General features: G+C 44.4%; 1 protein-coding gene across 2 annotated transcripts in view; it reads right to left on the bottom strand.

Moving 5' to 3' along the window:
* The window catches only part of CDK5RAP2 (CDK5 regulatory subunit associated protein 2), a 135,791-nt gene that overhangs the window by 92,716 nt on the left and 26,887 nt on the right, over positions 1-16,188 (bottom strand). For both annotated transcript variants that reach the window (XM_084899172.1, XM_084899173.1), the window contains exons 6-12: positions 11,650-11,773; positions 8,798-8,952; positions 5,628-5,769; positions 4,484-4,537; positions 3,508-3,627; positions 1,644-1,736; positions 413-631 (exon numbers count right to left, since the gene is read on the bottom strand). In XM_084899172.1, the coding sequence (XP_084755298.1) occupies positions 413-631; positions 1,644-1,736; positions 3,508-3,627; positions 4,484-4,537; positions 5,628-5,769; positions 8,798-8,952; positions 11,650-11,773 (907 nt within the window). The remainder of the gene's footprint in view (positions 1-412; positions 632-1,643; positions 1,737-3,507; positions 3,628-4,483; positions 4,538-5,627; positions 5,770-8,797; positions 8,953-11,649; positions 11,774-16,188) is intronic.

The raw sequence follows: 16,188 nt of genomic DNA on the forward strand, positions 1-16,188 counted from the left end.
GCTGAATAGAGTAGTCTTTAAAAAAAGTCACTCATAAATCGGAGCACATCCGGGCGATGAAATATTATGCTTGTACACACACACACAAAAAGACATTTTTAAAGAACATTCATGACATGGCAACACACCAAAGAGAGAACACAGAACTGAAAAAAAATGGACACAAAACTGCATTTTCAGCTTGATACCAATGCCTGTGGGTGAGGGAAGAAAGAGTATAAAGGGAATGAAACATCAACTCGTTAAGACATCAACTGGTCATTTCTAAGTGATCAGAGGAGTGAAGTATTTTCTTCTTTAAATTTTTCAGATTTTCTAAGTTTTCTGCAGTGAATCTCCCTAAAACCATGACGTGGAACAGGCCCAGCCCGCTGCACTGCCCGCTATTTCAGAAGGGAACGGGGGTGCTCACGTGGATGGTGCAGTCTCTCTTGCTCTTCTCTCGATGGGCTGCCTCCAGATCCTTCTCTAGTCTCTCCTTCTCCTGCTGCAAGTCGCTCAGCTCCTGTGTGACTTTCTTAATGTTCCTCCGTAGTCTGTGGTTCTCTGTACTCTTGGTGAGGTTTTCTGAGTGCAGCTCAGCCAAAAGGGCTGCCTTTTCCAACAGAGCAGCCTCATAATCTTCAGACCCCTAGAAGACGGGTCGGGGGAGACAGCTCATTAAACCAACCAAGAAATCTGTGCTCCTTTTCACCTTGCGGGGAGGGGATTGATAAAAACATCATTCAGCACAAATAATATGAAGACTGTGAAATAACTCAGGGTAATGTTTATATTATGGTGTTGATGTTAAAGGGAAGGGGGAAGCTACAACTGTGTAAAAAAAAAAAATTTTTTTTTAAGACTAGAAGGGAAAGTACGGAAAGTGAACAGTAACTTCCTTTCATGGGGTGGAAACACAGATGACTTTTTTCCTTCACTACTCTGTATTTTCAAATGTTCTAAGTTTAGTGAGTATGTAACTTTTATAATGACTTTTTTTCCTTTGAAATACAAGAACTTTCTTATTGGTAAAATTTTATTTTTAATTTATCTTTATTGTTGAAGGTATTACAGGTGTCCCCTTTCTTTCCCCATTAACCCCCCTCCACTCCGCACCCACCCCAAGGCCTTCATCACACTATTGTCAGTATCCCTGGGTTATGCAGAATGCATGTAAATTCTTTGGTTAATCTCTCCTCTCCCCACACCTCAAGCCTGCCTTCCCTTTGAGGTTCATTAGTCTGTTCCATGTTTCTATGTCACTGGATCTTTTTTGGTCATCAATTTATTTTGTTCATTAGATAATTTTAAAAAACAAAACAATTTATTTTATATTTTATTTATTTATTCATGTTTAATTCTCACGGAGGATATAACTAGATAGAAGAAGGGGAGATAGGGAGAGAAACATTGATATGAGAGAGAAATATTGATCAGCTGACTTCCATATGTACCTCAACTGGGCATTGATCAATCCCTTTCAGTGCACAGAACAATGTTCAACCAAGTGAGCCACTCTGGCCAGGCCAATTTAACTAGAATGAGATGGTTCTGTTATTAGAGACCACTGAGTTTTCCTCCGTTCCTTTCAGCTATGAAGTCCTGACCTCAGCTGGAGAAAGGTCCAAAGAGAAAACTTCTTCACCCAAGTGAACACTTACCAGGCACTTCTGGGTCTCTGGTTTCTGGCGGGCCTCTTTGACTTTAGCAAAGGCAGCATTGAGCTCTTCAATTTCAGAGTTAAGTTCTTCAACCTGGGTGAAAATAAGGACTAGCAGCCAAGTGTGCAACTGGGTTCCTCCCATCTCCGCATGGCCCAACTGCTTTAACTGCTGGACTGTGCTTATAATCAAGGGCTTTGTAGTCAGAAAAAGCCTGAAGTCAGGAAAGTGGGATTTCTAGTTTGTCTGTTTACTAGCTGGATCACTCAAGGCACAAAACTTAATCTCTTTGAGACTCAATTCCCTTAACTATAAAATGAAGATATCACTGCTCACCCAACCTTGCATTGCTGACGAGGTAACGTGCAGTGGTGCTAAAATCATATTGGCTCATACTGTCACTATAATTATTACTGTCCATAGAGATGAGCCCCCCTCCCCCCCCCAAATCCTAGTGTGGCTACTCCCATCTACCCAGAGACAGCCAATAGCTACCAAGATCACAACTGGACTTTGACGACACCCAGAACTGCTCCACCACTGGGCCCTGAACTCCCAGCACAAACTACAGCTACCATTATTAGGAACCAGCTCTCTGCTGCATCTGACAGCGGTGATTACTCAAACTCATTCTCTCCTTTAGCTTCTTCAGCACCAGTTTCCTGGTTGGCTTCATTCTTCTTCAGCCATTCCTTCTTCTGTCTTCTTTGTGCCTTCCTCTCCGGCACCTTCAATTCTGATGCCCCCTGTGGTCCCATCCTCAGCCTTCTATCCCACTCTACATTCTCCTTGGACAAGGTGATCAACTCTCGGAATTTTAACTCACATCTGTTGAAGAGGGGCTCTCCGATCTCTACCTTCAGGCCTAATGAGCTCTCTCCAAGCTTTAGACTTGCAGATCTATCTGTCTCCTGGACATCTCACCTGGATGTCCAAAGTCAATACTCCTCAAAGTCAATACTTTCTAAAAGTCTCATCACTTCCATCACTGCCATCATCATCCCACCATCATCCTCCATTTTCCATGCAGAATTGGTGGCAAGACCTTCTCTCTAGTGGTGCCAGCCAGAAGTAATCCTGGATTACTCCTTCTCTCCATTCTTATGTCTGACCATGAAACTTCCCCAAATTTACTTCTAATCTTTAATTAATTAATTATTTCTTTTTTAGTTGTATTTTTTTATTTTTTATTTTATTTTTCAATTACAGTTGACATTCAATATTATTTTTTATTTGTGTCAGCTGTACAGCATAGTATTGTAGTTAGTCATATACTTTTAATTTTTTCTAATTTTGTTTCCTGAATTAGTCCCACCTCACCACTCTTGCTTGCTGTGACCACTGCTCTAATTCCGCCTGTCTGAATTAAGTGGCTCTCACCTTGACTACTGACCTTCCTGCATCTAATCTCTCCTTCCTACAACCCACTTTCTGGATACAGGCAGAGACCTGGCTAAAAATTAATGGAAAAATATCCTCAGGTGAGGATTAACAAAAAATAAAAATAAAAAAATAAATGTTAAATACCTCTTTATTAATTTTGTTCTGTTGACTGGATGTTGAAATGATATTTATCATATATATTAGTAAGTATATATGACAAATATGTTTGCTTCTTTTAGCTTCTTTTAATGTGGCTACTAGTAAATTAAAATTACATATGTAAATCATATATTTGATTTGGATAGTGCTGGATTAGACATTCCAAAAGAACTTCTAATCGACTAAAGGGTCCCTACCCCACTTTCTACAGTCAACTCAGCTCTTTTACAAACTTTTCCCTTAAAGCTAAAAATTCAGGGAAGGGCAGGCCAGTCACAGAAGCTAATAAAGAAAAATCTCACTTGAGATCTAGCAGACATACCTCTTTTTCCTTTGACTTTAATGCCATGGTTAGACCCTGAATGGCTTTATCCCTTTTTAAACTATTTTTCTTTTCTGTAGCAATTTCTCTTTCCTTCTCTCTCAGGTCCTCCTGAAGTGCCTAAATTAGATTAGAAAAAGATTCACTAAGTTGATGTGTTCCAACCAAAATGCACAGTATATATCTTTAAGAGAACACTCAAATGCAGTTATTCTATCTTATTCCTGTCAGCCTGTGATTAATGTTTCCAAGTAGAGCTGAACATAGTGGCATCAGCTCCAACTTACTGTATTACCGCTCTCGGCAACAGGGCTGGGTGAAAGGAAGGGGATCGGATCAGTTAAGAAGATGACAGCTATTCCTACAGGAAGGACTCCAATGCCTTCTGGAAGTTGAATGCAGTCACATCAGAGTCTTTGGAATCATACCAGTTATTTGGGAGGAAATAACAGATCATTAATATCATTCTTTAATGCTACAAACGCCGGCAGAGAATTTGGTTTGATGGAGACTGAACATATACATTTATAGTCTGAGTTCATTTCTAAAGACACTCACTGCTGCCTCCCTCCCAGGCTGTCGTAAGGATCAAATGAGATAATGGATGTGAAAGCACTTTCTAAGCCGGCAGGTGCTATACAAATGCTGGCTGCTGAGACTAAGGGACCATGGAGCAAGGGCTTTGGGGTCATAGACTGGCAAGTCTGAATCCCTACTATCCTCCAAGCTCCATGACCTTGGGTAGGGACCTCACCGCTCTGAGCCTCACGTGTCACAGCTGCAAGATGGGCATGCCTGCTTCACAGAGTTATTACAAAGATTGAGAAACCCTCTCCACGGTGCCTAAAGCTTGACTGGCAGACAGCAGCATTCAATGAGTGACAGCTATTGCCACACAGAATTATCTACTGCACTCAGAATAAAGCAAGAGGCAAAGATAAATCTTCAACACATTTTTAAAACTGTATCAACATACCTGGATCCTCTCTTCAAAGCGATTTCTCTCCGTCTGGTGTTCCACTTGTGCAGCCTACAAGAAGACATTAATTGGTGCCCAGAAGGGACCCACTGTCCAATAGCTTCCCCTGAACAATTAGAATGAGCACCTCATCTACTTGCTGTTCCCCCTGCTTTGGAACTCACCCAAAGTCCCACCCAAGTGAAGAAAAATATAAGATGGTCACCATAGACAGTAAACCAAAGGGCAACTGGACAATGAAAAGGGCCTTCGAAAGAACAGGGCCAAGGAAGTGAGAGAGAGGTTCAAAGAAGCAGGAGTCAAAGGCTGATTACAGCCTAAAACTCATAGGTGAGCCTAAGGAAGTCACTGCTGTGTTAGGGACAAAGGAGACCCTGCTCCATAATGAAGTCAAGACTTCCATGAGCATCCAGAAGGTCCCTACAGTGAACAAACCATATGCAGCAGCACCCGTGGTCCAACAGGAAAGGGAAGGTCTGACTAGGCCTACCTGTACTTTCAGGTCCCGCCCACCCGCTTCAAAGAGCTTGCTGTGGAGACTGCCTAGTGTGGGGAGGGGTCCCAGGAGTTTGGAATCAGTACTAGTAACCCACCTCTTGGAGCCTAGGAAAACATAACAACATCTCTGAGCTGAGCCTGCTTCTAAACTCGATGAGGGACGGTGATCCCAGCCTCCCAAGGTGGCCAGGAGGATGGGATGAGGGGCACCCGGAGTCCCTTTGTGTGCGGCACACCCAAGACAGGGCAGCCGCCTGTCCCTGCTGCCTCTGTGGCTTCAGACCACAGCTGGCCTAAGCCTGCCTCTAACCACAAAAGGTGAAATGAGAAAGTAACACTATTTTATCCTAAGAAAATCCAAAGGATGAAAATAAGATCAAGTCCCCAGGCAACAACAAATGAACACATAATAAAACAGAGGCAGGCGGGTATGGACTGGTTTTTTTAACCAACTCTGTGAACACAAGGCTGGAGGGGGGAAACATGCCAGGCCCCTGACAGGAAGTTTCTGCTGATCCTCAGCCCACAGGGCGATGGCATTCAGAAGCAGACCGTGGGTGAGCCAGGGGGCCTGCACGTGTGTCCCATGGCCCGTGCAGGCTGGGGTGCTAACTAACGTCCCCTCCACGTCCTGTGGCCTCACCGTGGCTTCTCTCTCCTTTTCAGCCCTGCGAGCAGCAGATGACACATTCTCAGCAGCAAGCGCCATCTGAGATTTCTCCTCTCTCAGGCGCTGAATTAAAGCTTCTTTGCTCTTCAAAGACAGCCTCAACTCCTCAATCAGTCTAAAAGAGAACAGATTTCAATATTAATTCTACCCTGCTCTCTCAGCTCAGTGGAGCAGGAGGAGGTAGAAAATGGGGCCAGACATCTTCAAAGTAGACATGGCCAGTGACTGAACATGAACGAAATCACATTTTGCAGGTCGGAGACTAAGGGGCAGAATCCGTGTGACATTAACTGTCCCCTCACCTCCAGCCTGGCCCCGGGTGATCCACCCTCTGAGCTGCTGGACTGACCCCTGCTCCACCACCGACAGCTGTGGATTACTTAATTTTTTTAGCCAAGAAATCTTCTCTCCAAAAGAAATCTGGCACTGAAGGCTAAACAAACATGACCAATAAAGCAGAAATATTCTGGTAAATGTGAAAAACAAAGAATGTCTCTCCGAGGCATCTCAGGGCAAAGTTTAAAATATCTTTTAAACATCTTACATCGAACTCCTCGGCAGGCAGTCCAGGCCGAGCTTTCAGGGCCGAGATCAGAGGCCCTGCTGAAGCTTCGGCAGCCCCTCTCACAGGAAGCTTCCTCCCTACCTCTCCCCCCCCCCCCCCCCACAGGCCTCTGGACCTTTGTTCCCGCAGTTCCTGTACCTAGAATGCCCTTCACAACTCCACCGCCACCTCCACCTGCTAGACCCCCATCATACGCCAGACTTCATTAGGCATTATTCTCGGGGAAGCTCTGCCAATCGACACCCCGAGAGTCCTCTCGGGTAGAGCTGAACACACCCTTCTGGAGGCCACCAAATTCCCTCTGTTAACTGCTCAAATTATTTCAGCTTTGAGCCTGCATCTCCTCAACTATAAAATGGGGATAACTTGCTTACGTGGGAGGGAGATGAGCTTTTTAAAAGAGCCCTCCACAGCTCCAGGCATATGGCAGAACTCAACAAGTGACAGTTGCTATAATTAGTACTTTTTTTTAGCATTCAATAATTAGCATTTTGTCAAAAGACCTTAAGAGTGTTTGTAGCAAAGCCTAAAAAGCACCTTACTACGGCAGAAAGCGGAGAGGTGCCCAGGTGCGGGTGAGGAGGGCACCAAAAGCAGTCCGAACACCTGGCATAGTCTGAACACTGCGTCCCCGCAAGAGGTGGCATCAGGAGGTGGGGCCTTTGGGAGAAGACAAGGTCATGGCAGTGGAGCTCTCGTGAACTGGAGTGATGCCGAATAAAGGAAGCTCTAGAGCACATGTGTCAAACACAAGGCACGCGGGCCAAATCCAGCCCGCCAGGCCTTGCAATGTGGCCCGCACCGGGCTGTCATCACTGCACTCAGCTGTCAGTTTATGACATTGTCAGTTTAGGACTGTTCAGTAAACCATTCGGCCCGCGATTTAAGCTGGATTTTAGATTTTGGCCCCTTCTCTGATTGAGTTCGACACCCCTACTCTAGAGAGACCCCTTGGTGCTTCTGCCAGGCTGGGACACAAGGAGAAAGAGGACCTAACGGGGGCCCTCACTGACCTGCACCCTGACCTTGGACTTCCAGCATCCAGAACTGTAAGAAATAAATGTGTTATTTATAAGAGATCCACTGTGTATTATTTTGTTATGGCACCAAAAGGACTAAGACAACTGGATACAGCGAGAACTGGCAGCATCAATACAAACTAGGATAGAGAAGTAAGAGCGCCCTCTAGGGGCTTAACTCTGAAATCATCACATAATCCACAGCAGAGGTAAAGGCACCAAACTGAACTCTAAAATGCATGTGTTGCCTTGTGTGTACCTTCCACCTCGGTAAAACTGTTTTTGGGGTACCTTACAGCAAGATGCAGCTAGGGGTGGAAATGAGCAGGGCAGGCCTGTGGGGACTGCGGCCAAACAGGAGCGCCGGGCGCCTGAGGGGGCGGATGCACTCCAGCAATACCACAGCCGTCCTCCCGCACCTCCTAGGTTTTCAAGAGAATCTGGGAATTCAGACTCTTACATAAAATTAGACGTTTTTAGTTAAACTCTAAAAAAAAAAAACAGATAAAACATATCCAAAGGCCAAACCTGTCTGCAGGGCTCTTCACTGTCAACTACCTTAAAGATACAGACTAACTTCAAGGTCAGATTGAAGGAAATCAAGTAGCTAAAGTGCACACCTCTGAAAAGGGTGGAGGGGGCCCAGAAAGACAAGGACATCCTCGTGAGGGCCCTGCCCAAGGCGGGCCAATCTTGGCCAATCCGGATCCATCTCACCGGGGCCTGACGGAGACCCTTACTCCAATTCTGCACTCAGCACTCACCTTCCCCTATGGATTTAGCTTCCCAGATAGGCCCGCCTTCAGGGAGGAAACACTGGCCTTAGACCCAGAAGAGCTCCACCAGAGGGCGGCGCCCAGAGCGAGCAGAAACCCAGAGCAGGCATCTGGCTGCTCTCTGGTCTCTGGGAGTGTGGCTGGGACACCTACCCCTGGGACAGACGCATTCGCAGTGCTGACAACTCAGGTGTCTGTGCCTATCCAGACTGATTACACCCTCCAAATATCTCTCTCTTATTCTTCTCCATCCCTAGTCCTGTCACCTTAGTCCAAATGGCACACATTTTATTCCTGGACCATCAAAGAGCTCTGTACTTGGTGTGCACAGTTTTGGCCCTTTGCACTGTACAGACCTGGGCCCTCAGCCTGCTTTAAAAGGTATGTCAGAAACAGGTCACACAAAATGCACCGGTATTTATTGTGGGGATGTAGACATTAACTGTTCCCTACAAGAAGATCCACAAGAGAAATGTCTAAACAATGTCAAGTAAACTAGGCTTCCCCTGAGTCACTAACTTGTTTTATTTTATGAACAATGTGAATCTTATGTCCATCAAGATTGTTTCTCCCTTTTTCCTTTGACTACCAGGACGCTTACAGCCAGAACTGAATGCTAAATTTAGTATCTTGAGTAGAAGATTCCAGCATGAATTTCTATCTACTACCTCTCTCTGTCCTCACATACCTAGTTTTCTTACTGTGGGGAACCAGAAGAAAAGGGGTGGGAGAAGGACTGCCAGATAAATGACTGTCAGGGTATCACAGGGACCAGAGCCAGACCTGTTTTTTTCTTCCAGGACCAGAGCCATGTCCAAGTCCCCCTCGTGCATCTTCTTCATCTCTGAAAGCTTGTTTTCCAAGCTCAACCGAAGAGCCTTCTCTGTTTCTGTCCCTGCAACGGCCTTTTCCAGTTCTGCTTGGGCGGCTTTCACATCCTAGAGTTAAATTAAATGCATTTGATGCAATTTTTCAATACAATTGGGAACACTTTGAAAGGAAATTGAATTAAAATATAAATATTTATGACTTTTTCTCCGGCACATTTCCCCTCCCTGAATTGTACTCTACATGGGGAGAATCAGTAATAAATACATTTGCCAGCCATCTTTCCTTCTTGTATCCTGAAGAATAATAGGCATTTCCAATGGAAAAGACTCAAGTCTATAAGAACTGTTGTTGAAAAATCAGATCAATATTTACAGCTCAATGAGAACTAGGAATAACGTACCTCTCAATACTTAAACATACATAAATTCCAAAGAGTCACCACAATCTCCACACGAATTCATTCCACACCCCACCGCCCCCTCAGTATTTTTTTTTTTTCAGATAATGACGATACACTTCTAAGTACATTTTCTCCATCTCTGAAGTGACTTAGGTATGTTCTACCTGAGCATTGTATGTTCTACCTGAGCACTCACAGAAGAAATTATCTAAATCATGCAGGCAGCATCTGTGTTAGGGGCAAAGGCCCTGGTGCTCATGAAAGTGACCCGAGTAGATGGGCATCTCTGACTGCTCATGGGAACTGTCTCTGATTGCATCACAAAGATGAAAGTCAAATTAAGCAAGGTTCAAAACCCAGCTCCCACTTATTTGCTGTGTGACCGTGGATAGTCGCTTAACCTCTCTGAGACCCAGCTTCCTAACAACCATCAGAGAATTGTTGTGAGGCTCTGTCAAGTGCCTGCTGCATCATGGGAAACCCAAGAAAAATGTGGCTTCCTCCTCCCTACCTCTTCCCTCCAGTGCCTCCCAGCACTATCTCCCCAAGAGGCGTGCCTGTCAATCTCAATGACAGCTGGGAAAAACCATTTCCCAATATTCTGAGACAACAAACAACAAAGCCTATTATTCAGTGGGAGCTCACTCAATGCCAGGTTTTACCAGAAGCTCTATTTATATTATCTTTGATTCTCACTCAAGCCTAAACACTGACATAGAGAGAGACAGATTACTGCAGTTTACAACGCAGGCTCTGCAGCCAGACTACCAGGCACTTCCTGCCTGTGTCTCCTTAAGCAAGTGACTCAGGTGTCAGCATGTTTTTCTTTCTGTTGTTAAAGGATGATGCAGCATTTATCTCCTAGGTTTGCTGAGGGGATTACTTAAATCAATATATGTAAAACGCTGAGAAGGATGCCTCATATGTGGTAAGCCTTCCATAAATTGTTAGTACTGCTGTTGTTATTTACAATTACTAGGGCAAAGCAGGTATCACTAGCCTCGTTTTACAGAGGCAAAGGCTCGGGAAGGCAAATGCTTTATCCAAAGTGACAAAGCTAGTAAGTGACAGAGCAAGGATTCAACCCAGCACTGTCAGTTACGCTGGCAGGCCAGCACACTGGAAGGCACTTACTGGGAAAAATAAGATGAATGAGCAAGATTAGGTTAAGTCTCTTAAAAGTCTCACAATCATCTTGTTTGTTTGTTTGTTTGTTTGTTTGTTTTTATCCTAACCAGAGGCTATTTTTCCATTGATTTTTTTTTTTTTTTTTTTTTAGAGTGGAGTAGAGCGGGAAAGACAGAAAGAAATATCAATGTGAGAAAAACACATCGATTAGTTGCCTCCTGCATGCACCCCAAAGAGGGCCCGGGGCCGGGGAGGAACATGCAACCAAGGTACATGACCTTGACTGGAATCAAACCCAGAACCCTGGGGTGCACAGGCCGACTGAGCCAAATGGGCTCGGGCCCTCCCTTGGGCTCAGAGCCCATTCTTCTGGTCCCAGTTCTACCACTAATGATGAGAATTACTTTCTCACTTCTCTGATTCTATTTCCTCATTTGTAAGATCGGCCTAGTATCTGTACACACTCATGAACAAGGGCTGAATTGAACATCATGAGTGAAAAAGGCCATTGTTAGCTGCAAATTACAGTACAAATGTATTCACTCTTTGTATCCAAAAGTGCTCTTTGGCGCTATTTCTCCTCCTCCCTGCTTAGAAAAATCAGGGTTGCAGGTAGGAAAAGTGAGATGAAATAAGACTTCAAAAACCAAGAATTAAGTAATTAGTTTACTTAATATTAGCTTCAATGGAGGAAACCTGATTAATACCTAGGAAGCATCTGACTGGACTCAGGAGGAGGAGCTACACACAGAGCCTCCCAGACAGGTCCTCGGTCAACACCGGTGGATGATGGAGTGGATGCTGGACACAAGGGGCGGGGCTTCATGGACACACAATGACCTACAAATCAGAAAATCTGGTTCCAGGCTTAGCTAATGTTGGGTGAGTGGCTTCCCTCTCTGAGCCTCAGTTTCCTCCTCAGTGAAATAAAGGCACTCAACTAGATAATAGAAGAGTGGAGTAGCAAGAACACGGTGTTTAGAGATAGCAGTCTACATTTAAATGCAGGATTAAACTTGGACTGCTTAGTATTTCTCTCCATACCTCGATGTCCTCATTTATAGAAATAAAACAATAATGACCAGTTTGTAGGGTGAACGAGTATAGATTCTTTATGCCAAGCTTCTCTGATGCAGCTGGAACCCCAGAGATATTCAATGAGGATGGCTCTCGTGTCTACAGAAGTTTATGAGGAAAGAAACAAACACAATTCTGCCCACTCACTCCGTTATTAACCCCCTAAAGAAACACATTCTCCACAGGGTCTCAGACTTGCCTCTTCCAAAAGGAGTATCCTTTTGTTTAGGAGATCTTCCACCTGCTGCACCTTCTTCTGAGCATTCTCCTTCACCCGCCGAACTTCCGAGCCACCCCCTTCAGCGAGGCTCTCAACTGCTTTGCTGCAAAATGAGGCAAATAAGGGTGACAGTCCGGTAGTGATTTTAATCCCCCCAAGAAACAACGAATCCTCCCATGGGCCTGTGCTGAGCTTCTTTTTATTTTAATTAATATTTGTAACTCAAAAATACTGACCATACAATATATAAATGTATCAAGTCAACATGTTGTATCCCTTAAACTTGCACAATGTTAAATGTCAATTATGAGTTAATAAAAATACATATTATTTAAAAACAAAGTAAGCATCATCTATATCTCATCACGATTTTATTGCTGAGCACACTATAAACACCTTTTGTGTCAATAAATGTAAATGTGTATCATTTTTAAAGGCTACATACTAATTTCTACATGAAATGTACTACATTAAATCAACCCCTATTTTTAAAACATTTAGATTGCTTCTGATTTATATTTTTGTCCAATAACACAAAGCTCTCAGAACAGCGACCAAAGAACTCAACAAAGTAGTTAACAAAAGTCAGTGTTATTGTTTGTTATTATAAGCACTGTTGTGAAGAAAACGCATCCTTGTATGTAAACTATCCAGTGATTTCCTTAGGGTCAATTCCTAGAAAGGGAATTTCGGGGTCAAAGTGTAAGTACTCTTCTAAGACTTTTTTGACAGCTATTGCCAAGTTTCCCACCAGGAAACTTCCAACAAAGCACCCTCCACCAGTGGCAGGAAAGGTGGAGAGCTGGCTTGACAAACCAATGTACAGAGAAAGTATGTAACAAAATGAATCTGAGGGATGAAGGTTGGTTTGCTTCAGCAGGAGGGGAAGCGTTTTATTTTATTTTTAAATTTTATTAAATTTTTTTTTTAGAGAGACAAGGAAAGACACAGAGAGAAACATCGATTTGTTGTTCCATTTATTTATGGATTCACTGGTTTGATTCTTGCATGTGCCTGATCGGAATGCATCCACAACCTTGGCATATCGGGACGATGCTCTAACCAACTGAGCTGCCTGGCTGGGGCTTGGAGGGAAGGCATTTTAAATACAGCACACTGCTTTGTGAGCACTAGCTACTACTCAGGACGTGAGGAGGAGAGAGCATGCAGGCAGCCCACACTCCGTGTTACTCTAACATGAAATGCAGACTGCACATCACTGTGGCTCCACGGAATAAATACTCTGTAGCCTGACAGGCCGTGGTGGGGACGGCACACCACAATCAGAGGACCACAACTGGCACCTTTCATCTGGTTCTCCCCAGAGGAAAAGCGGTGTCGGGTATGAATTTGTGAGACATGTACTCAGAGCAGTTCTGGTGGGTTTCTAAGATGACTGTGGGTTTCCAGAAAGCAGCATAATATTGTATAAGGAAATGGCTCCACCTAAAGCTGGTTTCTCAGAAAACTGCAACAGGGCAAATCTATTCACCACCAGCCTCCCAAGTCCTGCGTTCGGGTATGTAAGGCTTTTCCGACCAAGAGCCATGTGATCAGACATGCACATGCACGGGCCATGTGAATTTTTGCCTGAGAACAATGGAAAGCCAAGAGGGCCATACTTGCTGTCCAAGCCTCAGACATGAACTGCCTGCAAATAAAGGTTTTATTCATATCTTGTTTCCTTTCACCAACGAGCCTTCACAAGGCCCCAGTGTCATGATATCATTTTAATGGAATTCAGTGTGGACAACTGGGAAGAAAGAACATGAGCTCTGAAGCAGAACAGATCTGTTTCCAAATTTTTCCTGTTATGTCCTCAGTGTGACTCTGGGTAAATTACCTCTTTCACCTCAGTTTCCTCATTTGAAAAACGAGGTGATGCCCTCTTAGATCTAACAGCCAAAGCAGGGGCTCCTTCCTCTGTGATCTGAGTGCTGAGGACAGTCTGTGGTCCCCGCGGCCACCACAGCGCTGCCTCTGCTAAGACGCTGAGCGGCCTCGTTCTACCTCCGCTGGGGTGGCAGCTGAGAACAGATGGTCCGCTGGCCTGAACTAAGGCCAAAGCTGCCACTTCCTGATTAATGCCACCAAGCATCCTGCGCCCAGTCCCTCCGCTCACTTCTTGACCAGGACTGTCGGGAGTTCACATGACTCACAATCATTTCTGCCACTTCTCAAGAGGGCATTCTCTATGGCTGCATGAATTCTGGACCAAAGGGGAAGAAGTGGGGGACAGCTGTAATAGTGTCAAGAATAATTTTAAAAAAAAAAATCTAGAAAAGAAGTTTTTCCTTCCTGAGCCTTGGATACAGAATTTTCCAGTCCTCAGTTTCCTCGAACGAACCACCAATGTTTTAGCCCTTGGGCTTCATGGAGCCTCCTCTAGCAAATGGCTCCATTACCCCTCCCCAGCCTCCACTCCACCCGGCAGGTGCAAATCTACTGGCTCCCTCCTGCCCGCCCAGATCAAACCTTAGTGTTTTACAGTCAGCATCACACACCTTGTCAAAAGGCGGACTACAATTTTTAACAAGTAACGACATTATTCAGTTTGCTTGCATTTTAGTTATACCAATAAAATGTACTCCCAATAATAAATGTTCCAACTTTTCATTTATCATCTTTGTGTTTTACAGTTACTGTAGCAATAAAATTTATACTCAGCAGTATGGTGCAATTTTCCTCTACTAATGGAATTATTATTTTTGTTTGTGTTTTAAAGCTACAGAGATAAAATTCACTCCTGACAATATGTCTGCTTTTGGTTTTAATGTCCCCTTATGGTAACTGAAAAATAGAACAATGGAAAATCAGCGAACGTACATGTTTACTTCACAGCGTGCAAAGTGGGCTCCAGAGCCAGATCAGCCCCAGCTCTGTTGCCAACTTGGGCAAGTTCCCTCACTTCCCTGAGCCCCATTTCCTCTTCGCTCAAATGGGAACACTAGCTGCCTCACCTAATGCTGTAAAGTCAGATGCAGTAAAGCATGTCAAGTGCCAGGCACAGGGTTAAGGGCTAAGAAGGATCTCAATAAATGTTAGTTCCCTCCCTCTACCCTTTCCTTCCTTATAGAATCTGGGCCAACAGACAAGACTCTGCAAGACTAAGGAGAGGAAAGGCTGAGGAAAGTGGTCTAATCCAGCTTTCCATCCAATACAAGAGAACTTCTATAAACACCACCCTCGCTACTCTAGTTAACCATCAACATTTCCTCTTTCCGTTCTAATTATAGTTCTTTGGAGGAAAACAGGGGCTTTTCCCATATCTCTCTCTCCTCTTCCCCCCAATAAAAACAACCATAAAATTCAAAAAGAGAGTGGAGGGCATTAATAAAAAGCTATTTTTCCATCAACAAGATTGTATCACACACACACTGCCAAGTGCCGGGCAGGTGGAGGTCCAGGGAAAGGCCCATTGAGCAGGCCTGCGGTAGAGGGTGTGCGTATCCTATGGCAGGTAATCTGCACAAAAGGCCTAGGATGTAGAACGACTAAGAAGCCAAGGCTCGGAGACCACGGTCCTACCTACTGGTAGAGCCAACCCAGAGCCCGCCCTTTCCACTGCCCCATACTCCACTAAGGAAGAGGCCCTTGGCTTAGATGTAGAGTCTTGTTGAAGAAATGAGAAACACACATGAAAACTAAAAAGAATCTGAAACCTTGTGCTGGATCAGAAGTCACAAACTTGAGTTTTAAGCCAGCTCTGATCTTTCTAGCTGAGGGATTTTAGTCATGGCCCTTCCTTCTCCAAACTGAAATTTCCTCCTCCTCATGTGACGCTTTCCTCAAGATTTGGTGAACTCTCAGGATAACGATGGAATGCAAATGGATGTGAAAGTGTTTTATACACTGAAAAGTGCTAAACACATATGGGACTGTCATTATATGTGAAGAGACAGATATGGGCCGAGGCAGTCACGTGGGATTCAATAGAAGCCTGTATTAAGGGTGGACAACAGGAGAGGAATTGGGACTGGGAGGGCTGGGCATGGAAGAGGTCTGCCAGGCCAATGGTAGGGCAGCAGGAACAGAAACCTTTCTAATACCTGTGAACTGTGTTTGGGATTAAAAGTTGGAGAAGAGAAAGCTGGCACAGCTAAGTCACTGTGAGCATTCTTAAACACAGCTCGTGATCTGATCCCTAACCTATCCTTGCCAGCTCTCTTCCCATCCACCAAGTCCTATTGATTTTGCTTCCTAAGTCTTTCCGATCCACCATCTACTTCCATCACTAACCTGTCACCTACACTGCTGAACTAGCCTTCTCATTCTTCCACTCCCGCTCCCTCTACCAAACATTTCCTGCTCAGCAGCCAGAGCGACCTCTTAAAAAACAAAACTCTGATTATATCAGTTGCTTAAAACCCATGACTGTTTTTCCTTTGATCTTAGGATAAAGACCAAAATCTCTAATCAGGCCTCCAGACTCTGCAAGACGAGACTGAGCCCCCTAGGCTTCTATTTCCTCAGAACTGCACATTTCTGTCCCCTTAAACATTTTTCACCACCCTTTCA

Source organism: Pipistrellus hanaki (assembly GCF_964339955.1).
Source record: "Pipistrellus hanaki genome assembly, chromosome: 11".
In the NCBI taxonomy this organism is placed as follows: Eukaryota; Metazoa; Chordata; class Mammalia; order Chiroptera; family Vespertilionidae; genus Pipistrellus; species Pipistrellus hanaki.